Source organism: Panulirus ornatus, chromosome 8 (genome assembly GCF_036320965.1).
Source record: "Panulirus ornatus isolate Po-2019 chromosome 8, ASM3632096v1, whole genome shotgun sequence".
NCBI classification, from domain to species: domain Eukaryota; kingdom Metazoa; phylum Arthropoda; class Malacostraca; order Decapoda; family Palinuridae; genus Panulirus; species Panulirus ornatus.
Window position 1 is genome coordinate 33,904,853 of NC_092231.1, and position 24,842 is coordinate 33,929,694.

Genomic DNA, 24,842 nt, shown 5'->3' on the forward strand with positions numbered 1-24,842 from the left:
ATTCTCTCCACGTGACCAAACCATTTCAAAACACCCTCTTCTGCTCTCTCAACCAAACTCTTTTTATTACCACACATCTCTCTCACCCTTTCATTATTTACTCGATCAAACCACCTCACACCACATATTGTCCTCAAACATCTCATTTCCAACACATCTACCCTCTTCTGCCCAACCCTATCTATAGCCCATGCCTAACAACCATATAACATTGTTGGACCCATTATTCCTTCAAACATACCCAATTTTGCTCTCCGAGATAATGCTCTTGCCCTTCAAACATTTTTCAACACTCTCAGAACCTTTGGCCCCTCCCCACCCTGTGACTCACTTCCTCTTCCATGGTTCCATCTGCTGTTAAATCCACTCCCAGATATCTAAAACACTTCACTTCCTCCAGTTTTTCTCCATTTAAACGTACCTCCCAATTGACTTGTCCCTTAACCCTACTGAACCAAATAACCTTGCTCTTATTCACATTTACTCTCAGCTTTCTTCTGTCACACACTTTACCAAACTCAGTCACCAGCTTCTGCACTTTCTCACACGAATCAGCCACCAGCGCTGTATCATGAGCAAACAACTGACTCACTTCCCAAGCCCTCTCATCCACAACAGACTGCATACTAGCCCCTCTCTCCAAAACTCTTGCATTTACCTCCCTAATAACACCATCCATAAACAAATTAAACAACCATGGAGACATCATGCACCCCTGCCGCAAACTGACATTCACTGGGAACCAATCACTTTCCTCTTTTCCTACTCGTACACATGCCTTACATCCTCGATAAAACTTTTCACTGCTTCTAGCAACTTACCTCCCACACCATATACTCTTAACACCTCCCACAGAGCATCTCTATAAACTCTATCATATGCCTTCTCCAGATCCATAAATGCTACATACAAATCCATTTGTTTTTCTAAGTATTTCTCACATACATTCTTCAAAGCAAACACCTGATCCACACAACCAGTACCACTTCTGAAACCTCACTGCTCTTCCCCAATCTGATGCTCTATACATACCTTCACCCTCTCAATCAATACCCTTCCATATAATTTCCCAGGAATACTCAACAAACTTATACCTCTGTAATTTGAACACTCATCTTTATCCCCTTTGCCTTTGTACAATGGCACTATGCATGCATTCTGCCAATCCTCAGGCACTTCACCATGAACCATACATACATTGAATATCCTCACCAACCAGTCAACAACACAGTCACCCCCTTTTTTAAAAAATTCCATCATTTAAAGATACCTCAATGATTTCCAAAATATCCTTCCCATTGTTACTCAGTTCCTAAAACATCCTTACATCTTTCTCTACAGTTCTTCCCTGTGAATCCCTTAGCCTGCTTAGCTGCTCCTTAACTGACAAATGACAACTGATGAATTCATGGAAATGGTTTTGTGTCTCACATGCCTTGTCCATGAAAGTCTTTTCAAAGTTTCTTTATTCCTCCTTTCTTACCTTGCATATATATTAATTCCATGCTTTCTTATACTTGCAACTGCTGAGCAGTTGGTATGCCATCTGTGCCTTCACAACTGCACATATCAAAGCTTTTTTGTTTTTTAACATCTTTTATTAAACCATTCTTTGCTCTTTCTTACCATTACCTCTGTATTCAAAGCATGAGGTACCAATATCTCTCTTCTTTCATTGTAAATTTCATAAGATATCTCATTACAAAGCCCTGGTTCCTGAACACCATTTCAAAATTTATGTTACCATAAAAATTAATGAAGCCTGTAGTTTCCAAGAGCATGTCCTGTCTCACCTCTTTTCTTTCAATGTCCTCTTTAACCAAAACGTCAAACTTGAGCATTGGATGATCACCTCTACCAACAAGTGTATCCATGCTAGTATGTCTGATGATAAAATCTAGAAATGATAGTCATTCCATCCTTATGCACTCCTTGATATGCTGGTTTAGGAAATTTTCCTTGTAAACACTCTATATATTTATACATGTCTCCATCACCGCGAAAATCCAAATTCCTCCAGTTATCTCTTTATAACTGAAGCACCCCATTATCAGCACTTTACCATTTAAATGAGTGAGTTCTTCACTACTTAATGTACCATCCTGAGTGTCCCTTCAGTATTTTTCTATTTATTTATTATACTTTGTCGCTGTCTCCCGCGTTAGCAAGGTAGCACAAGGAAACAGACAAAAGAATGGCCCAACCCACCCACATACACGCGCATATACATACACGTCCACACACGCACATATACATAACTATACATCTCAACATATACATATATATACATGCACAGACATATACATATATATATACACATGTACATAATTCATACTTGTTGCCTTTATTCATTCCCGTCGCCACCCCGCCACACATGAAATGACACCCCTCTCCCCCTGCACATGCGCGAGGTAGCGCTAGGAAAAGACAACAAAGGCCACAGTCGTTCACACACAGTCTCGAGCTTTCCATGGTTTACCCCAGACGCTTCACATGCCCTGGTTCAATCCACTGACAGCACGTCCACCCCGGTATACCGAATCATTCCAATTCACTCTTATTCCTTGCACGCCTTTCACCCTCCTGTATGTTCAGGCCCCAATTGCTCAAAATCATTTTCACTCCATCCTTCCACCTCCAATTTGATATCCCACTTCTCCATGTTCCCTCCACCTCTGACACATATATCCTTTTGGTCAATCTTTCCTCACTCATTCTCTCCAAGTGGCCAAACCATTTCAAAACACTCTCTTCTGCTCTCTCAACCAAACACTTTTTATTAGCACACATCTCTCTTACCCTTTCATTACTTGCTCAATCAAACCACCTCACATCACATATTGTCCTCAAACATCTCATTTCCAACACATCCACCCTCCTTCGCAGAACCCTATCTATAGCCCATGCCTTGCAACCATTTAACATTGCTGGAACCACTATTCTTTCAAACATACACATTTTTGCTTTCCGAGATAATATTCTCACCTTCCACACATTTTTCAACGCTCCCAGTACTTTCGCCCCCTCCCCCACCCTGTGACTCACTTCCGCTTCCATGGTTCCATCCACTGCCAAATCCACTCCCAGATATCTAAAACACTTCACTTTCTCCAGTTTTCCTCCATTCAAACTTACCTCCCAATTGACTTGTCCCTCAACCCTACTATACCTAATAACCTTGCTCTTATTCACATTTACTCTCAGCTTTCTTCTTTCACACACTTTACCAAACTCAGTCACCAGCTTCTGCAGTTTCTCACACGAATCAGCCACCAGTGCTGTATCATCAGCGAACAGCAACTGACTCACTTCCCAAGCTCTCTCGTCCAAAACAGACTGCATACTTGCCCCTCTCCAAAACTCTTGCATTCACCTCCCTAACAACCCCATCCACAAACAAATTAAACAACCACGGAGACATCACACAACCCTGCCGCAAACCAACATTCACTGAGAACCAATCTTTTTCCTCTCTTCCTACTCGTACACATGCCTTACATCCTTGATAGAAACTTTTCACTGCTTCTAGCAACTTGCCTTCCACACCATATATTCTTAATACCTTCCACAGAGCATCTCTATAAACTCTGTCATATGCCTTCTCCAGATCCATAAATGCTATATACAATTCCATTTGTTTTTCTAAGTATTTCTCACATACATTCTTCAAAGCAAACACCTGATCTACACATCCTCTACCGCTTCTGAAACCATACTGCTCTTCCCCAATCTGGTGCTCTCTGTCCATGCCTTCATCCTCTCAATCAATACCCTCCCATATAATTTCCCAGGAATACTCAACAAACTTATAGCTCTGTAATTTGAACACTCACCTTTATCCCCTTTGCCTCTATATAATGGCACTATGCATGCATTCTGCCAATCCTTAGGCACTTCCCCAGGAGCCATACATACACCAAATATCCTTACCAACCAGTCAACAATACAGTCACCCCTTTTTTAATAAATTCTACTGCAATACCATGAAAACCCGCCACCTTGCCAGCTTTCATCTTCCGAAAAGCTTTCACTACCTCTTCTCTGTTTACCAAATCATTCCCCCCAACCCTCTCACTTCACACACCACCTCGACCAAAACACCCTATATCTGCCACTCTATCATCTAACATATTCAACACACCTACAAAATACTCACTCCATCTCCTTCTCACATCACTACTACTTGTTATCACGTCCCCATTAACCCCCTTCACCAATGTTCCCATTTGTTCTCTTGTCTTACGCACTTTATTTACCTCCTTCCAAAACATCTTTTCATTCTCCCTAAAATCTAATGATACTCTCTCACCCCAACTCTCATGTGCCCTCTTTTTCACCTCTTGCACCTTTCTCTTGACCTTCTGCCTCTTTCTTTTATACCTCTCCCAGTCACTTGCACTATTTCCCTGCAAAAATCATCCAAATGCCTCTCTCTTCTCTTTCGCTAATAATCTTACTTCTTCATCCCAGCACTCACTACACTTTCTCATCAGCCCACCACCCACGCTTCTCATGCCACAGGCATCTTTTGTGCAAGCCATCACTGCTTACCTCAATACATCACATTCCTCCCCCACTCCCCTTACATCCTTTGCTCTCACCTTTTTCCATTCTGCACTCATTCTCTCCTGGTACTTCCTCACACAAGTCTCCTTCCCAAGCTCACTTGCTTTCACCACTCTCTTCACCCCAACATTCTCTCTTCTTTTCTGAAAACCTCTAATCTTCACCTTCACCTTCACAAGATAATGATCAGACATCCCTGCAATTGCACCTCTCGACACATTAACATCCAAAAGTCTCTCTTTCGCACGCCAATCAATTAACACGTAATCCAATAACATTCTCTGGCCATCTCTCCTACTTACATACATTTTTTTTTTTTTTTTGCTTAGTCACTGTCTCCCGCGCTTGCGAGGTAGCGCAAGGAAACAGACGAAAGAAATGGCCCAACCCACCCCCATACACATGTATATACATACGTCCACACGCAAATATACATACCTACACAGCATTCCATGGTTTACCCCAGACGCTTCACATGCCCTGATTCAATCCACTGACAGCACGTCAACCCCGGTATACCACATCGATCCAATTCACTCTATTCCTTGCCCTCCTTTCACCCTCCTGCATGTTCAGGCCCCGATCACACAAAATCTTTTTCACTCCATCTTTCCACCTCCAATTTGGTCTCCCACTTCTCCTCGTTCCCTCCAACTCCGACACATATATCCTCTTGGTCAATCTTTCCTCACTCATTCTCTCCATGTGCCCAAACCATTTCAAAACACCCTCTTCTGCTCTCTCAACCACGCTCTTTTTATTTCCACACATCTCTCTTACCCTTACGTTACTTACTCGATCAAACCACCTCACACCACACATTGTCCTCAAACATCTCATTTCCAGCACATCCATCCTCCTGCGCACAACTCTATCCATAGCCCACGCCTCGCAACCATACAACATTGTTGGAACCACTATTCCTTCAAACATACCCATTTTTGCTTTCCGAGATAATGTTCTCGACTTCCACACATTCTTCAAGGCTCCCAGGATTTTCGCCCTCTCCCCCACCCTATGATCCACTTCCGCTTACATATACTTATGTATATCTCTCTTTTTAAACCTGGCATTCCCAATCACCAGTCCTTTTTCAGCACACAAATCTACAAGCTCTTCACCATTTCCATTTACAACACTGACCACCCCATGTACACCAATTATTCCCTCAACTGCCAAATTACTCACCTTCACATTCAAATCACCCATCACTATAACCCAGGCTCGTGCATCAAAACTGCTAACACACTCACTCAGCTGTTCCCAAAACACTTGCCTCTCATGATCTTTCTTCCCATGCCTAGGTGCATAGGCACCAATAATCACCCCTCTCTCCATCCACTTTCAGTTTTACCCATATCAATCTAGTGTGTTACTACTATATATTCATTCTGGATTGTTTAAATTCTTTGAAGGTTATATAAGAGGTATAAGTTTGTTGAGTATTCCTGGGAAATTATATGGGAGGGTATTGACTGAGAGGGTAAAGGCATGTAAAGAGCATCAGATTGGGGAAGAGCAGTGTGGTTTCAGAAGTGGTAGAGGATGTGTGGATCAGGTGTTTGCTTTGAAGAATGTATGTGAGAAATACTTAGAAAAGCAAATGGATTTGTATCTAGCATTTATGGATCTGGAGAAGGCAAATGAAAGAGTTGATAGAGATGCTCTGTGGAAGGAATTTAGAATATATGGTGTGGGTGGTAAGTTGTTAGAAGCAGTGAAAAGTTTTTATCGAGGATGTAAGGTATGTGTACGTGTAGGAAGAGAGGAAAGTGATTGGTTCTCAGTGAATGTTGGTTTGCAGCAGGGGTGCATGATGTCTCCATGATTATTTAATTCATGGATGGAGTTGTTAGGTAGGTGAATGCAAGAGTTTTGGAAAGAGGGGCAAGTATGAAGTCTGTTGTGGATGAGAGAGCTTGGGAGGTGAGTCAGTTGCTGTTCGCTGATGATACAGCGCTGGTGGCTGATTCAGGTGAGAAACTGCAGAAGCTGTTGACTGAGTTTGGTAAAGTGTGTGAAAGAAGAATGTTGAGAGTAAATGTGAATAAGAGCAAGGTTATTAGGTAAAGTAGGGTTGAGGGACAAGTCAACTGGGAGGTAAGTTTGAATGGAGAAAAATTGAGGAAGTGAAGTGTTTTAGATATCTGGGAGTGGATTTGGCAGCAGATGGAACCACGAAAGCAGAAGTCAGTCATAGGGTGGGAGAGGGGGCAAAAGTTCTGGGAGCGTTGAAAAATGTGTGGAAGTCGAGAACATTATCTCAGAAAGCAAAAATGGGTATGTCTGAAGAAATAGTGGTTCGAACAATGTTTTATGGCTGGGAGGCTTGGGCTATAGATATAGTTGTGCAGAGGAGGGTGGATGTGCTGGAAATGAGATGTTTGAGGACAATAAGTGGTGTGAGGTGGTTTGATTGAGTAAGAAATGATAGGGTAAGGGAGATGTGTGGTAATAAAAAGTGTGGTTGAGAGAGCAGAAGAGGGTGTTTTGAAATGGTTTGGGCACATGGAGAGAATGAGTGAGGAAAGATTGACAAAGAGGATATATGTGTCAGAGGTGGAGGGAATGAGGAGAAATGGGAGACCAAATCGGAGGTGGAAAGATGGAGTGAAAAACATTTTGAGTGATCGGGGCCTAAACATGCAGGAGGGTGAAAGGCATGCAAAGAATAGAGTGAATTGGAACGATTTGGTATACCGGGGTCAACGTGCTGTAAATGGATTGAACAAGGGCATGTGAAGCATCTGGAGTAAACCATAGAAAGTTCTGTGGGGCCTGGATGTGGAAAGGGAGCTGTGGTTTCAGTGCATTATACATGACAGATAGAGACTGAGTGTGAACGAATGTGGCCTTTGTTGTCTTTTCCTAGCACTACCTCGCGCACATGCGGGGGAAGGGGGTTGTTATTTCATGTGTGGCAGGGTGGCGACGGAAATGAATAAGGGCAGACAGTATAATTATGTATGTGCAAATATGTATATGTCTGTGTGTGTACATATATGTATACGTTGAGATGTATAGGTATGTATATGTGCGTGTGCAGAGGTGTATGTATATACATGTGTATGTGGGTGGGTTGGGCCATTCTTTCGTCTGTTTCCTAGCGCTACCTCACTAACACGGGAGACAGCGACAAAGTATAATAAAAAATAAGCACCACCATGCACTTCCTCCTTACAGTTGCTCTTCCCATTGTGTATTGTCTAAATGTGCCATTTTCCACTATTTCTTGAAACTCTAGGCTGTCTTTTATCAAAAAGGATAATACACTCCTGCATTTACCTTCTTCCTTTCTTGCTATCTTGTACCTCTCTGAGAAGAACAGGTGAAATCTTATCTTCTTGGTAAGCTTAGTGTCCATGACTCCAACAATAACAGGTTTCACCTACTCTTTATCCATCAACATCAGAAAACATTACTTTCAGTCAGACATTACCATCTCCGAACACTCCTACCCTCTCTGCAGCACTACCAAGGATGCTCTGTCCTTTTGCATGTGTGACATCTCCAGTTGTTTGTCATCTGACTGTACTCTTTGCATTTCACCCTCTCTTCCTATTACTTATCATATTTCATGAATTGCCTAGTAAATTCCACCTTGCTCCTAAGTACTTCCCAGCTTGATGGCTCCAAGTTAAATATAACCACAACCACAGCCATAACTGGTTGGCCCCTTACATCTTGGTTAAAAACATCAACTCTTCCCCTTTACTTTATCATGGAAACTGCATCTAACAATCCATTGCCTTCAGTAGTTTCTTAACATGCATTTCCTCCTCCTTTTGCCTTTGATCCATATCTGATAAATGATCTTCCATGACAAAAATAATCAGTGATTTACATCCCAAACCTCCTGTTTTAATAACATTTCCGTATGTAATTTCTAAAGTTCGTAGTATCAAACCACTCTTTATTTGCCTTGAGAACACTATCTTATCTTACTAGATTATTTCTATCTTAAGTCTTCATCTCAAATAATACATAATCCTTGACATTTCAATCATTCTCTACATTTTTTCCTGATGGGCCTTTGTTTACTGAGACTGAAATACTATCAACAGCCCCATAATTGTCCCAGTGAGAGGGAGGGCTCAGACAGTAGAAGTACAGGCCCCTCCCACAACCTTTCCCTCTCTGCTAAACATGCCTCTTTTTCTATTCTCTATCCCAACATTTATAGTCACTCTAGTAACCTCTCTTCTATTGAATACCATCTGTTTAGTACCTCTCCTAATACCTTACTACCCTCTGACACCGAACTGTCAAATGATGTTCTAACAAGCCCCTTTTTCATATCCAGCAATAACCTCCACTAAAGATTCCAGTTCAAAGGTGGTGTATGTGCTTATTCTAACATCAACACAACTGTTACATGCCTCAAAGACCATTAGTCACCAAACTCTGATGTTTTCTGGCTCAAAATCTCTCTCCCAACTACCATACTTTCCCTTTGTTTCACCTCAAAGACCATAAGTTAAACTCTGATGTTTTCTGGCTAAAGACATCTCTCTCATCTACCACACTTGCCCTTTGTTTCACCTCAAAGGTCATTAGTCACCAAACTCTGATGTTTTCTGGCTCAAGATCTCTCTTCCATCTACCACACTTTCCCTTTCTTTCACCTCAAAGACCATGTCACCAAAATCTGAAGTTTTCTGACTCAAAATCTCTCTCCTAACTACCACACTTTCCCTTTGTTTCACCTACTGCTCTCCTAATTCTAAAAATGTTGTATCCTTCTTTGAATATCTAAACTCCAGCCATGAGACTGTGGCATCCTAGAGGATTTCCACATTCATCATAGAAAATGGTTGAAATACTCCAATATAGGATGGTGGGGGATTTTGGTCCTCATGTTCTACATTCTCACTGCTCTAGAGCAAACTATCTCCCACTCCACCTATACTCCTGACTGCTGTGACCACTCTCCTAATATTCTGGATTATTTTTTCAACTCTAGTCCTTCATGCTGCAACTGAATAATCTCGCCCCTATTTGCTTCATCTGACCACACTCTCATAAATGTATCTATCTAAATAGCATCTTCCCTTTCAGCAGCCCCTTCTAAATGTAATTATTGGCATTACAACAAAGCTAAAATAACTTACAAAATTTATATTCTGACCTCCCTTAGGTATATTACCACCATCTCTTATGTCGTGATGCTTTGTTTCAATCACATGCACAGCAAAGGTTATTGCTCTGGTAATGGAAACATTGATCCCCTTATCCTTCAAGATGACCTCTTCTTCCAAGCTATGGTTCAACCATCCCTGTTCTGAGGCCATTCAGTCAAGGGATCAGGCATGTCTGGTTTGGAAAATTTTCCTTCTTCCGACTCCCATTCAACATCTATAACTGCCCGTAATAATTGCAAGTAAGCTATCTGGGAGGCAAAGCATTCCTTTATTCAAAGTAAGTGCAATAACCATTCCTTTTCATCCTCTGATTGGTCTTTCTGGTCTTTTGCTAAGGGCATCACTAAGACCTTTTGTTGCTTTATCTTTCCTTCCCTTTTCCATTCAGACAGTACTATAGCCATCTCTCCCAAAGACAAAGCAACTCTCTTGGTTTTCCATTTCTGCTCTAACTCTACCTAACTGAAAAAAGTGTGCCTCTGAATTTGCACCTAAGCTTGCTTGTCCATTCTGTTTTTGTTTAAAAACCAAAATTTTCAACTCTTCTTGTAAGCATGCATGGGTACATCCCATCCCTGAGAAGGGTGACCATTCTAACCCCTTTAACCATCATCCTGTTGCTTGACATTACAATTACCAGTATCTTTGAATCCCTCCTCAACTCCCACATCCTCAGACATCTTGAATCTCACAGCCTTCTCTCTGATCACTTGTATGGCTTTCATAAGGTGAGATCCACTGAAAATATTCTTTCCTAACTTACTAATGTCTGGTTGTCATCCCTAAAAGATTTTGGGGAATTATATGTATTCGCCTTTGATATATCCAAAGCTTTAGAAAGGATGTGGCACTGTGGTCTCATCTCTAAAATCCCCTCTTTCGGATTCCCTCCCTCACTTTGGGTTTTTTATGTGAACAGAGGGGAATGAGTGACTTTCAGAAAGATATGTATAATTTGAATTTTAGCACTACTGAATTTAACCTATATTACTACTTTCCCACTCCAAAGATACTACACATATCTATGCCAACCCATTCACAGTGGGGTGTTGCGACAGCAATACCAAAAATAATGTAGGTTGACTGTGGGATGTAGCTATGGCAACATCTTACATTTAGCACCTAAGGTATCAGCAAGAAGAAAAAAGGTGACAGTATTAGGAAATGGAAATGCATGAAACAGGTGCTACACAACAAGCCAATTGTTTTTCAGTATATGAGTCAGTATCATTAGAAATGTTGGAAAGACAGTATGATATCCACATGATGCTGGGCCATCTTCGGCCCCTGCTGACCTATCTAAAGCCCAGAGCAGAGATACTGTAAGACTGACTTGTGCTTAAGCAAACACCAGAGAACCTAAATGTTTTAGCACCACGAAATGAAATGTTGTGGAAAGAGAAAACCTCAGACGAAACCTCATACGTAAGATCAAGAGAGCACCAGAAAATTTTGTCACTCAGAGATAAGTATTCTGCCAATTATAAGGTCAAAATATATGAAATACTTAGCACTTTGATTTACTGAAATCCCTGTGTACACATGGGTATCTTTATATTTACAGTAGGTCACAGTGAATGGGCTTAGAAGAAAATGTGCTCAGTTAAAGAAAAACAGTGAGTATCAGCATGATGTAGGGAAAAGAGAAGTTAAGCATACAAAGTGGAACTAATATCAAATCTCAGCAAAAGCTTTGAGATTAGAGCCACAACAAAAGATTCACCAAATTGCTACAATAGGAATACCAGAGACAATTCATACATAAGAGATCACCAGCGGGCCTTGCAGTGAAAAAGCCATAATGGTGATCAGAAAAAAACGAATGGGATTCTAAGTGTTTGAAAAGTAAGTTCAAAAGAAATTTAAAGATTTCTGAGATAATGAAAGAGGAAGCAATGGAATGAATGTTGAATGGGTTTGAATGGTTTCCTTTCTTCAGGAATGGGTAGTACCACAGGATGCTTTCAAGAAGGAAAAGTCTGGGTTTTGAGACAGATGAAATAGGTTTACATTACAAGAGCAAGTGCTAGTCCAGAAACACATTCCTTAGGATATGAGGAAGAATGCCACCTGAATTGTACGCGTTGTCCACATAAAGCTGTACTTGGGACCTGCATAAGGAAAATCGAGGAAGGCCCGCATTCAGAGGGAAAAGATGGGGAAGGAATAAACATAAAATCACCCAAATCAAAAGAAGAGAAGAGCAAGGTACCAAAAAGAGTGGTTATACCAGCTGAAGAGTTAGCTATGGATTTATTAAGTTGAGTGAAAGCCTGCATTACTATACAGAAGTTACTGGAGATGCTTCCAGTTAATGATCAGAGATTCATCACAAGTTAGATCCACTTTTTTTAAGGGTAAGACTGACTTTATGAAGAACAACTTTACACTGATTCCAGGAAATGAAAAAGTGGAGAGGGATTTAAGGTAGCTGAATTTTATGGCCTAATATGCTCTATCCCTGATGCAACACATCACATTCCCTTAAGCAATACACATACCTCTTGTAGACTGATATATGCAATTAATCTGTACTTTCCCTGTGTCACTAAAAGCCTTGAAGGATAAGAGATGATGCAGTAACACAAGACTCTAATAAGAAAAGCTTCACTGGAAAAGCAGCATTTCCAGATAAACATACCTTAGCGTTTGCTCCAGCCTTCAGTAACTGCTGCTTTTCCCATTCTCGTTCATGATCGCTGTTGTCGCTACCACCCTCTGCTGTAAAAACAGTGACTCATACACTATATTTACATCACATCAAAATAAAACAATTCTTATCACAGAAAGGTTAAATTCAGACATAAGAATCAACATAAAAATAGAGTAAATGGTGCTTTTGGGGTCTGTTAAAAGGGAAATAGCTTATAAGAAAGATTGATCTTTTCCTTATTATGCTGTTTAAACAATTCATGTGTTCCAAATTATCAAATGCTGAAGACTCCTTGATTTAATCATTACTGTTTTTCAAATCGAATTGTCTTTCCCACCTTTGAGAATTAATGTGAGGAACAAATGAACAATGGCATAATATTCATTCATATCCTCTCACTGCAGTATAAAATGTACCACAACCAGGGTCTAACATCCACAGCCAAGCCTAACAGACTACTCCATGTTTTACAATGACTGCTTCACATGCTCTATGGTTGAATCAAAGCAAAACGTCTTTGTTTATGAAACAGAGGCTATCACTTCCTTTAGAAACAACTTGGTGTCCTACCCATCTTCAAACATAAGGGAATCTTACAGATTTCTGTTTGCCTGCTGGGTTGAGCTGGGGATCCTTGTTCATATGAATAGTTCCTAAAAAGGGTGCATTTGGCCTCACATGTACATGTAGCTGTATCTGAAGAGATGTATGCTTATGTGATAATGTGGATTGTGAGGTGATGTAAGCTGGAAATACTATTATAAAGGGAAAATTACGTTAGGTTTTTTGAGGCCTAGGACTAATAGTACCTTAAGTGAGATAAAGTGATAGGTGTATGATGAAACAGATAGTTATAAAAGAAAAGATGTGGCACTGTTAATGAAAGATGATTGGTTTGAAAAGACGTTATTATAAGTGTGTCAATGCAAGATTATTAGTTCATGTATATGTGAAAATGACTGTAATATAATATTAGAAAAGGGGTGAGGGATGTCTGAGATACAAGATTATTAGTTCAAACAGTATAAATTAATTCATGTGAATATGACTGTAATGTAATAACATAGGAGAGGTTAGGGATGCTTTCTGGAGTGAATATGATAGAGAAATTGAAGATTAAGAACCAACAAGAGATATTATGTGTGATGGTTAACTTTTTATTCATCTGAAGTATTATAGAGAAATTGAAGATTAAGAACCAACAAGAGATATCATGTGTGATGGTTAACTTTTTATTCATCTGAAGTTTAATAATACTATCTTACTACAATTTTCATTTGCCTTCCTTTTCAAGCCCTGCACCTTCCTCTTGACCTCCTCTTGTTTTCTTTTATATACCCCCCAAATCATTTGCACTCCTTCCTTGTAAGTACCTCCCAAAGGCCTCTCTTCTCTCTTTCACTAACAAACTACTTCTTTATCCCATCAGTCACTATCTGTCTCTAATCTGCTCATCCTCAACCTTTTGCATGCCACCTGCATCTCTTGCACATAATATCACTGCTTCCCTAAATACCTTCATTCCTCATCCACTCCCCTTGCTTCATTTGCTCCCAACTTTTGCCATTCTACTCAATCTCTGCTGGTGTTTCTTCACACATCTTTCTAAGCTCACTTACTCTCTTCTCCCGAAGTTTGTTTCCTCTTTTTCAAAAATCTCTACAAATATTCACCCTCACCTCCACAAGACAGTGATCAGACATCCCACCAACAGCCCCTCTCAGTACATTTACATCCAAAAGTCACTTTTCCATATTAATAAATCAATATGTACTCTAATAATGCCCAATGACCATCACTCCCACTCACATATGTATACTTGTGCATATCCCTCATTTTAAAACAAGTATTTCTGATCAACAGTCATTTGACAGCACATAACTGATGGTAATGTTAAAAAACAGCTGACTGAGCCTTAGAGGGAAAAATCATTTGGCTCCCTTCTCTGTTCCTTCTTTTGGATATGTAAAACTGGAGGGGAGGATTTCTGGCCCCTTGCTCCCATCCCTCTTAGTCACCTTCTTATGACATGCATGGAATACGTAGGAAGTATTCTTTCTACCCTATCACCACAAAAAAAGAGAAAAAAGTGAAGGGGTGAGTGATGTCCCCATGGCTAATAATTTATGGATGGGGTGATTAGAGAGGTAAATGCAAGAGTTTTGGAAAGAGGGGTGAATATGCAGTTCGTTGGGGAAGAAAGGGCCTGGGAAGTGAGTCAGTTGATGTTCGCCAATGATACAACACTGGTGGATGGTTCGAGTGAGAAACTGAAGTATGGAAAAGTTAAGAAAGGAGGAAGTTAAGAGTAAATGTGAATAAGAACAAGGTTATTAGTTTCAGCAGGGTTGAGGGACAAGTTAAATGGGGTGTGAGTTTGAATGGAGAATAATTGGAGGAGGTGAAGTGTTTTAGATATCTGGGAGTGGACATAGGAGTGAATGAAACCATAGAAGTCAAAGTCAGTGATAGGGTGAGGAAGGGGTCAAAGGGTCTAGGAGCCAGAAGAATGTGTGGAAAGAGAGAATGTTATCTCGGATAAAAAATGGGTACGGATGAAAGAATTGTAGTTCCAACAATAACATATGGCTGCAAGGCATGGGCTAAAGATAGGGTTGTATGGAGGAGGGTGGCTGTGTTGGAAATGAAATGTTTGAGGACAATATGATGTGAGGTGGTTTGATCAGGGAAGTGACAAAAAGTTAGGAGAGATGTGTGGTAATAAAAAGAGTATGGTTGAGAGAGCAGAGGAGAGTATGTTGAAATGGTTTGGACATATGGAGAGAATGGATGAGGAAAGGCTGACAAAGATGATATATGTGCCAAAGGTGGAGGGAACAAGGAGAAGCAGGAGACCAAATTGGAGATGGAAGGATGGAGTGAAAAAGATTTTGAGCAATTGGGGCCTGAACATGCAGGAGGGTGAGAAGCGTGCAAGGAATAGAGTGAATTGGAGCAATGTGGTAACCAGAATCAACATGCTGTCAATGGACTGAACCATGGAATGTGAAATGTCCGGGGCAAACCATGGAAAGGTCTGTGGGACCTGGATGTGGATAGGAAGCTATGGTTTCAGTGGATTACTCACGACAGGTAGGAACTGAGTGTGAATGAATGTAGGCTTTTTGTTTGTTTTCCTGGCACTACCTCGCTAGTGCAGTGGGTGACAAGGCCATTTCCTGTGAGGAAGGGTGGTACCGGGAACAGATGAAGGCAAGTGAATATGGATGGTATTGCAGTTGAAATTATTAAGAAAGCGGATGACTAAGTTGATGATTGGTTGGCAAGGATATTCATTGTATGTATGGATCATGGTGAAGTGCCTGAGAATTGACAGAATACATGTATAGTGCCACTGTACAAAGGCAAAGGGGATACAGGTCAGTGATCAAACTACAAGGACATAGGTTTGTTGAGTATTCCTGGAAAATTGTATGAGAGCGTACTAACTGACAGGGTGAAGACATGTACGGAGCAATAGATTGGGGAGGAGCAGTGTCGTTTCTGAAGTGGTAGAGGATGTGTGGTCCAGGTGTTTGCTTTGAAGAATGTGTGTGAGAAATATTTAGGAAAACAGATGGATTTCTTTCTCCCCTATCCCTGGGGACAGGAGAAAAAGAATACTTCTTAAGCATTCCCCACGTGTTGTGGAAGGCGACTAAAGGGGACAGGAGTGGGGGGTTAAAAACCTTCCCCTCCCTGTATTTTAACTTTCTAAAAGGGGAAACAGAATGAGTCAAGTGGGGAGTGCTCATCCTCCTCGAAGGCTCAGATTGGGGTGTCTAAATGTGTGTTGATGTAACCAAAATGAGAAAAAAAAGGAGAGATAGGAAGTATGTTTGAGGAAAGGAAAGTGGATGTTTTGGCTCAGAGTGAAACAAAGCTCAAGGGTAAAGGGGAAGAGTGGTTTGGGAATGTCTTGGAAGTAAAGTCAGGGGTTGGTGACAGGACAAGAGCAAAGGAAGGAGTAGCACTCCTCCTAATGAAGGAGTTGTGGGAATATGTGATAGAGTGTAAGAAAGTAAACTCTAGATTGATATGGGTAAAATTGAAAGTGGATGGAGAGAGATGGTTGATTATCAGTACCTATACACATGGTCATGAGAAGAAAGATCATGAGAGGCAAGTGTTCTGGGAGCAGCTAAGTGAGTGTGTAAGCAGCTTTGATGCACAAGACCGGGTTATAGTGATGGGTGATTTAAATGTAAAGGTGAGTAATGTGGTGTACATGGGGTGTTCAGTGTCGCAAATGGAAATGGTGAAGACCTTGTAGATTTGTGTGCTGAAAAAGGACTAGTGATTAGGAATACCTGGTTTAAAAAGAGAGATATACCTATGGATATGTATGTGAGAAGGAGAGATGGCCAGAGAGTGTTATCGGATTACTTGATAATTGATAGGTGCGTGAAACAGAGACTTCGAAGAAATGTGATCAGAGGGGCAACTGGGGGGATGTCCAATCGTTATCTTGCGAAGGCAAAGGTGAAGATTTGTAGAGGTTTTCAAAAAAGAAGAATGTTGGGGTGAAGAGAGTGGTGAGAGTAAGTGAGCTCGCCAAGAAAGGACACTTGTGTGAGGAAGTACCAGGAGAGATTGAGTTCAGAATGGGAAAAGGTGTGAGCAAATGACATAAAGGGAGTGTGGGAGGAATGGGATGTATTCAGGGAAGCAGTGATGGCTTGTGCAAAACATGCCTGTGGCATGAGAAAGATGGGCAGATTAGAAAGGGTAGTGAGTGGTGGGACGACGAAGTAAGATTCTTAGAAGGACAAAAGAGGCATTCAGATGATTTTTACAGGGAAATAGTGCAAATGACTGAGAGATGTATAAAAGAAAGAGGCAAGAGGTCAAGAGAAAGGTGCATGAGGTGAAAAAGAGGGCAAATGAGAGTTGGAGCGAGAGAGTATCATTATATTTAAGGGAGAATAAAAAGATGTTTTGGAAGGAGGTAAACAAAGTGCATAAAACAAGAGAATAAATGGGAACATCGGTGAAGGGGGGGTAATGTCAGGTAATTATAAGTAGTGGAAGTGAGAAGATGGAGTGAGTATTTTGAAGGTCTGCTGAATGTGTCTGATGATAGATTGGCAGATATAGGATGCTTTGATCAAGGTGGTGTACGAAGTGAGAGGGTCAGGGAGAATGATTTGGTAAACAGAAAAGAGGTAATGAAAGCTTTGCGGAAGATGAAACCCAGTAAGGCAGCGGGTTTGGATGGAAGTGCAGTGGAATTTACCAAAAAAGGGGGTGACTGTGTTGTTGACTGGTTGGTGAGGATATTCAATGTATGTATGGTTCATGGTGAAGTGCCTGAGGATTGGCAGAATGCATACATAGTGCCATTGTACAAAGGAACAGGGGATAAAGGTGAGTGTTCAAATTACAGAGGTATAAGTTTGTTGAGTATTCGTGGGATATTAAATGGGAGGGTACTGATTGAGAGGGTAAAGGCATGTTCAGAGCATCACCTTGGGGAACAGCAGTGTGCTTTCAGAAGTGGTAAAGGCTGTGTGGATCAGGTGTATGCTTTAGAGAATGTATGTGGGAAATACTTAGAAAAACAGATGGATTTGTATGTAGCATTTATGGATCTGGAGAAGGCATATGATAGAGTTGATAATGATACTCTGTGGAAGGTATTAAGAGGAAATGGTGAGGGAGGTAAGTTGCTAGAGCAGTGAAAATTTCTTATTAAGGATGTAAAGCATGTGTATGAGGAGGAAGAGAGGAAAGTGATTGGTTCACAGTAAATATTGGTTTGTGGCAGGGGTGCATAATGCCACCATGACTGTTTAATTTCATTTATGGATGGAGTTCTTAGGGAGGTAAATGCAAGAGTTTTGGAAAGAGGGGCAAGTATGCAGTCTGTGGATGAGAGGGCTTGAGAAGTGAGTCAGTTGTTGTTTGCTGATGAAGCAACGCTGGTGGCTGATTCGGGTGAGAAACTACAGAAGTTGGTGACTGAGTTTGGTAAAGTGTGTGAAAGAAGAAAGCTGAGAGTAAATGTGAACAAGAGCAAGGTTATTAGGTTCAGTAGGGTTGAGGGACAAGTCAATTGGGAGGTAAGTTTGAATGGAGAAAAACTGGAGGAAGTGAAGTGTTTTAGATATCTGGGAGTTGATTTAACAGCAGATGGAACCATGGAAGCGGAAGTGAGTTACAGGGTGGGGGAGGGGACGAAGGTTCTGGGAGTGTTGAAGAATGTGTGGAAGGTGATACCATTATCTTGGAGAGCAAAAAGGGTATGTTTGAAGGAATAGTGGTTCCAACAATGTCATATGATTGTGAAGCATGGGCTATGAGTAGGATTGTGCAGAGGAGGTTGGGTGTGTTGGAAATAAGATGTTTGAGGACAATATGGAGTGTGAGGTGGTTTGATCAAGTAAAAAATGAAAGGATAAGAGAGATGTGTGGTAATAAAAAGAGTGTGGTTGAGAGAGCAGAAGAGGGTGTATTGAAATGGTCTGGTCACATGGAGAGAATGAGTGAGGAAAGACTGACAAAGAGGATATACATGACAGAGGTGGAGGGAACCAGGAGAAGTGGGAGACCTAATTGGAGGTGGAAGGGTGGCGTGAAAAAGATTTTGAGCGATCGGGGCCTGAACATACAAGAGGGTGAAAGGCGTGCAAGGAATAGAGTGATTTGGAACAATATGGTATACCAGGGTCGACGTGCTGACAATGGATTGAACCAAGGCATGTGAGGCATCTAGGGTAAACCATGGAAAGTTTTGTGGGTCCTGGATGTGGAAAGGGAGCTATGGTTTTGGTGCATTACATATGACAGCTAGAGATTGAGTGTGAAGGAACATGGCCTTTGTTGTCTTTTCTTAGTGCTACCTCACGCACATGTGGGGGGGGGTGAGGGGTGCCATTTTATGTGTGGCGGGGTGGCGACAGGTATAGACAAGGGCAGCAAGTATGAATATGTACATGCATATATAGGAATATGTCTGTGTATGTATATGTTGAAATGTACAAGTATGCATATGTGCGTATTTGGGCATGTATGTACATACATATGTATTGTGGGTGGTTTGGGCCATTCTTTCGTCTGTTTCCTTGCACTACCTCACTAAGAAGGGAGACAGTGACAAAGTACAATAAATTAAATAAATTATTTATGTGTGAGAGGTGGAAAGAAAGAGAAGTGGGAGACCAAATTGAAGGTGGAAGGATAGAGTGAAAAAGATTTTGAGCGATTGGGGCCTGAACATACAGGAGGGTGAAAGGCATGTGACGAATAGAGTGAATTGGAATGATGTGGTATACCGGGGTCAACGTGCAGTGAATGGACTGAATCAGGGTGCATATGAGGCATCTGGGGTAAACCATGGAAACTTTTGTGGGGCCTAGATGTGGAAAGGAAGCTGTGGTTTCAGTGTATTACACATGACAGCTAAAGACTGAGTGTGAACGAATGTAGCCTTTGTTGTCTTTTCCTAGTGCTAACTCGCCCGTGGAGGGGGGAGGGTGGTGCAGTTTTTTATGTGTGACAGGATTGGACGAATGGGAACTGTGGTTTCGGTGCATTTCTACTCATGACACCTGGAGACTGAGTATGAGCAAATGTGGCCTTATTTGTCTATTCCTGGTACTGCTTCACATACAAGCGCATGGTGTGTGTATGTGTGTGTGTGTGTGTGTGTGTGTGTGTGTGTGTGTGTGTGTGTGTGTGTGTGTGTGTGGGGGGGGGGTGTTTTTGTGTGTGTGTGTGTGTGTGTGGGGGGGGTTGCTATTTTGTGTGTGGCAGGGTAGCAACGAGAATAGATGAAGGCATTAAGTATGGATGTGTACATGTGTATATATGTCTGTGTATGTATATGTTGAAATGTATATGTATGGGTGTGTGTGTGAGTGTATGGGCGTTTATGTATATACATGTGTATGTGGATGGGTTGGGCCATTCCTTGTCTGTTTCCTAGCGCTACCTCACTAACGCAAAAGACGGCAATTAAGTATAATAAATAGGGGATAGGGGAGAAAGAATACTGAGAACATATTACCCCCGTGTCATGAAAAGCGACTTAAGTGGACTGGGTGGTGGCTAGAAACCCTCCCCTCCTTGTATTTTAACTTTCTAAAAGGGGAAACAGAAGAAGTCATGTGAGGAGTGCCTATCCTCTTCGAAGGCTCAGACTGGGGTGTCTAAATGTGTGTGGATGTAACCAAGATGAGAAAAAAGGAGAGATATGTAGTATATTTGAGGAAAGGAACCTGGATGTTTTGGCTCTTAAGTGAAACAAGCTCAAGGGTAAAGGGGAAAAGTTGTTTGGAAATGTCTTGGGAGTAAAGTCAGTGGTTGGTGAGAGGACAAGAGCAAAGGAAGGAGTAGCACTACTACTGAAATAGGAGTTGTGGGAGTATGAGATAGAATGTAAAAAAGTAAACTCTAGATTGATATGGGTAAAACTGAAAGTGGATGGAGAGAGATGGGTGACTGTTGGTGCCTATGCACTTGGTAAGGAGAAGAAAAACCATTGGAGGAAAGTGTCTTGGGAGCAGCTGAGTGAGTGTGTTAACAGCTTTCATGAGTGAGACCAGGTTATACTGATGGGTGATTTGAATGCAAAGGTGAGGAATGTGGCAGTTGAGGGTAAAATTGGTGTACATGGGGTGTTCAGTGTTGTAAATGGAAATGGTGAAGACCTTGTAGATTTGTGTGTGAAAAAGGACTGGTGATTGGGAATACCAGGTTAAAAAAGAAAGATATACACAACTATCCATATGTAAGTAGGAGACGTGGCCAGAGAGCATTATTAGATTGTGTTAACTGATAGGCACGTGAAAGAGAGACTTTTGGATTTTAATGTGCTGAGAGGGGCAACTGGAGGGATGTCTGATCATTATCTTGTGGAGGCGAAGGTAGGGATTTGTAGAGGTTTTCAGAAAAGAAGAAAGAAGGTTGGGGTGAAGAGAGTGGTGATAGTAAATGAGCTTGGAAAGGAGACTTATGTGAGGAAGTACTAGGAGAGATTGAGTGAGGATGGAAAAAGGTGAGTGAAAATGACATAAGGGGAGTGGGGGAGGAATGAGATGTATTTAGGGAAGCAGTGACAGCATTTGGACAATTTTTGCAGGGAAATAGTGCAATTGACTGGGAGATGTATAAAAAAAAAGAGGCAAGAGGTCAAGAGAAAGGTGCAAGAGGTTAATTACAGGGCAAACGAGAGTTGGGATGATAGAGCATTGTTAAATTTTAGGGAGAATAAAAAGATGTTTTGGAAGAAGGTAAATAAAGTGCGTTAGACAAAAGACAAAAGAACAAATGGGAGCATTGGTGAAGGGGTTAATGGGGAGGTTAAAAACAAGTAGTGGTGAAGTGAGAAGGAGATGTAGTGAGTATCTTGAAGGTATATTGAATGTGTTTGATGACAGAGTGGCAGTTATAGGGTGTTTTGGTGGAGGTGGTGTGTGAAGTAAGAGGGTCAGGAAAAATGGTTTGGTAAACAGAGAAGAGGTAATGAAAGCTGTACAGAAGATGAAGGCCGGAAAGGCAGCAGGTTTCGATGGTATTGCAGAGGAATTCATTTAAAAAGTGGGTGACTGTGCTGTTGACAGGTTGATAAAGATATTCAATGTATGTATGGTTGATGGTGAAATGCCTGAGGATTGGCAGAATGCATGCATAGTGCCATTCTACAAAGACAAAGGGGATAAAGGTGTGTTCAAATTACAGAGGTATAAGTTTGTTCTGTACTCCTGGGAAATTATATGGGAGGATATTGATTGAGAGGGTGAAGGCATGTATAGAGCATCAGATTGGGGAAGAGCAGTATAGTTTCAGAAGTGGTAGAGGATGTGTGGATCAGGTGTTTGAAGAATGTATGTGAAAAATCCTTAGAAAAGCAAATGGATTTGTATGAAGCATTTATGGATCTCGAAAAAGGTATATGAGAGAGTTGATAGATATGCTCTGTGGAAGATATTAAGAATTTATGGTGTGGGAGGCAAGTTGCTAGAAGCAGTGAAAAGTTTTTATCGAGGATGTAAGACATGTGTACGAGTAGGAAGAGAGGAAAGTGAGTGGTTCCCAATGAATGTCGGTTTACGGCAGGGGTGAGTGATGTCTCTATGGTTGTTTAATTTGTTTATGGATGGGGTTGATAGGGAGGTGAATGCAAGAGTTTTGGAGAGAGGGGCAAGTATGCAGTCTGTTGTGGATGAGAGGGCTTGGGAGTGAGTCAGTTGTTGTTCATTGATGATACAGTGCTGGTAGCTGATTCATGTGAGAAACTGCAGAAGCTGGTGACTAAGTTTGGTAAATTGTGTGAAAGAAGAAAGCTGAGAGTAAATGTGAATAAGAGCAAGGTTATTAGGTACAGTAGGGTTGAGGGACAAGTCAATTGGGAGGTAAGTTTGAATGGAGAAAAACTGGAGGAAGTGAAGTGTTTCAGATATCTAAGAGTGGATTTGGCAGCGGATGGAACCATGGAAGCGGAAATGACTCACAGGGTGGGGGAGGGGGTGAAGGTTCTAGGTGCGTTGAAAAATGTGTGGAAGGTGAGAACATTATCTTGGAAAGTAAAAATGGGTATGTTTGAAGGAATGGGGGTTCCAACAATGTTATATGGTTGCGAGGCATATAATACTAATAATACTAATAATAACTTACATTTTTTCTTTTAAACTATTCGCCATTTCCCGCGTTAGCGAGGTAGCGTTAAGAACAGAGGACTGGGCTTTTGTGGAATATCCTCACCTGGCCCCACTCTGTTCCTTCTTTTGGAAAATTAAAACAAAAACAAAAAAAAAAAAAAAAGAGGGGAGGATTTCCAGCCCCCCCCCGCTCCCTCCCCTTTTAGTCGCTTTCTACAACACGCAGGGAATACGTGGGAAGTATTCTTCATCCCCTATCCCCAGGGATAAATAACATACATACACATATATATATTTATCTAATCACTTATTTATCTATTTAGTATGGTTTCAGAAGTGGTAGAGGATGTGTGGATCAGGTATTTGCTTTGAAGAATGTATGTGAGAAATACTTAGATAAGCAAATGGATTTGTATGTAGCATTTATGGATCTGGAGAAGGCATATGATACAGTTGAAAGAGATGCTCTGTGGAAGGTATTAAGAATATATAGTGTGGGAGACAAGTTGGTAGAAGCAGTGAAAAGTTTTTATCGAGGACATAAGGCATGTGGACGTGTAGGAACAGAGGAAAGTGATTGGTTCTCAGTGAACGTAGGTTTGTGGCAGGGGTGTGTGATGTCTCCATGGTTGTTTAATTTGTTTATGGATGCAGTTGTTAGGGAGGTGAATGCAAGAGTTTTGGAAAAAGGGGCATGTATTCAGTCTGTTGTGGATGAGAGAGCTTGGGAAGTGAGTCAGTTGTTGTTCGCTGATGATACAGCACTGGTGGCTGATTCATGTGAGAAGCTGCAGAAGCTGGTGACTGAGTTTGGTAAGGTGTGTGAAAGAAGAAACTTGGGAGTAAATGTGAATAAAAGCAAGGGTATTACGTACAGTAGGGTTGAGGGTCAAGTCCATTGGGAGGTAAGTTTGAATGGAGAAAAACTGGAGGAAGTGAAGTGTTTTAGATATCTGGAAGTGAATGTGGCAGCGGATGGAACCATGGAAGTGGTAGTGAATCATAGGGTGGGGGAGGGGGCGAAAATACTGGGAGCCTTGATGAATGTGGGAAGTCGAGAACATAATCTCCGAAAGCAAAAATGGCTATGTTTGAAGGAATAGTGGTTCCAACAATGCTATATGGTTGCGAGGCATGGGCTATGGACAGAGTTGTGCGGAGGAGGGTGGATGTGCTGGAAATGAGATGTTTGAGGACAATATGTGGTGTGAGGTGGTTTGATCGAGTAAGTAAAAATAGGGTAAAAGGGATGTGTTGTATTAAAAACAGTGTGGTTGAGGGAGCAAAACAGAGTGTTTTGAAATGGTTTGGTCACATGGAGAGAATGAGTGAGGAAAGATTGACAAAAGGATATAGGTGTCAGAGGTGGAGGGAACGAGGAGAAGTGGGAGACCTAATTGGAGGTGGAAAGATGGAGTAAAAAAAGATTTTGAATGATCGGGGCCTGAACATGCAGGAGTGTGAAAGGCGTGCAAGGAACAGAGTGAATTGGAACAATATGGTATACTGGGGTCGATGTGCTGTAAATGGATTGAACCAGGGCATGTGAAGAGTCTGGGGTAAACCATGGAAAGTTCTGTGGGACCTGGATGTGGAAAGGGAGCTGTGGTTTTGGTGCATTATTACATGAAGGCTAGAGACTGAGTGTGAACGAATGTGGCCTTTGTTGTCTTTTCCTAGCGCTACCTCGCACACATGAGGGGGGAGGGGGTTGATATTTCATGTGTGGCGGGGTGGCGGTGGGAATGAATAAAGGCAGACAGTATGAATTATGCACGTGTGTATATATGTAAATGTCTGTGTGTGTATACATATGTATACAGTGAGATATATAGGTATGTATATTTGCGTGTGTGGATGTGTATGTATATACATGTGTAT

General features: G+C 41.4%; 1 protein-coding gene across 1 annotated transcript in view; it reads right to left on the reverse strand.

Moving 5' to 3' along the window:
- The window catches only part of LOC139749894 (PAX3- and PAX7-binding protein 1), a 393,872-nt gene that overhangs the window by 251,620 nt on the left and 117,410 nt on the right, over positions 1 to 24,842 (reverse strand). Inside the window, 1 exon segment of the mRNA XM_071664284.1 lies at positions 12,349 to 12,428. Within this exon segment, the coding sequence (XP_071520385.1) occupies positions 12,349 to 12,428 (80 nt within the window).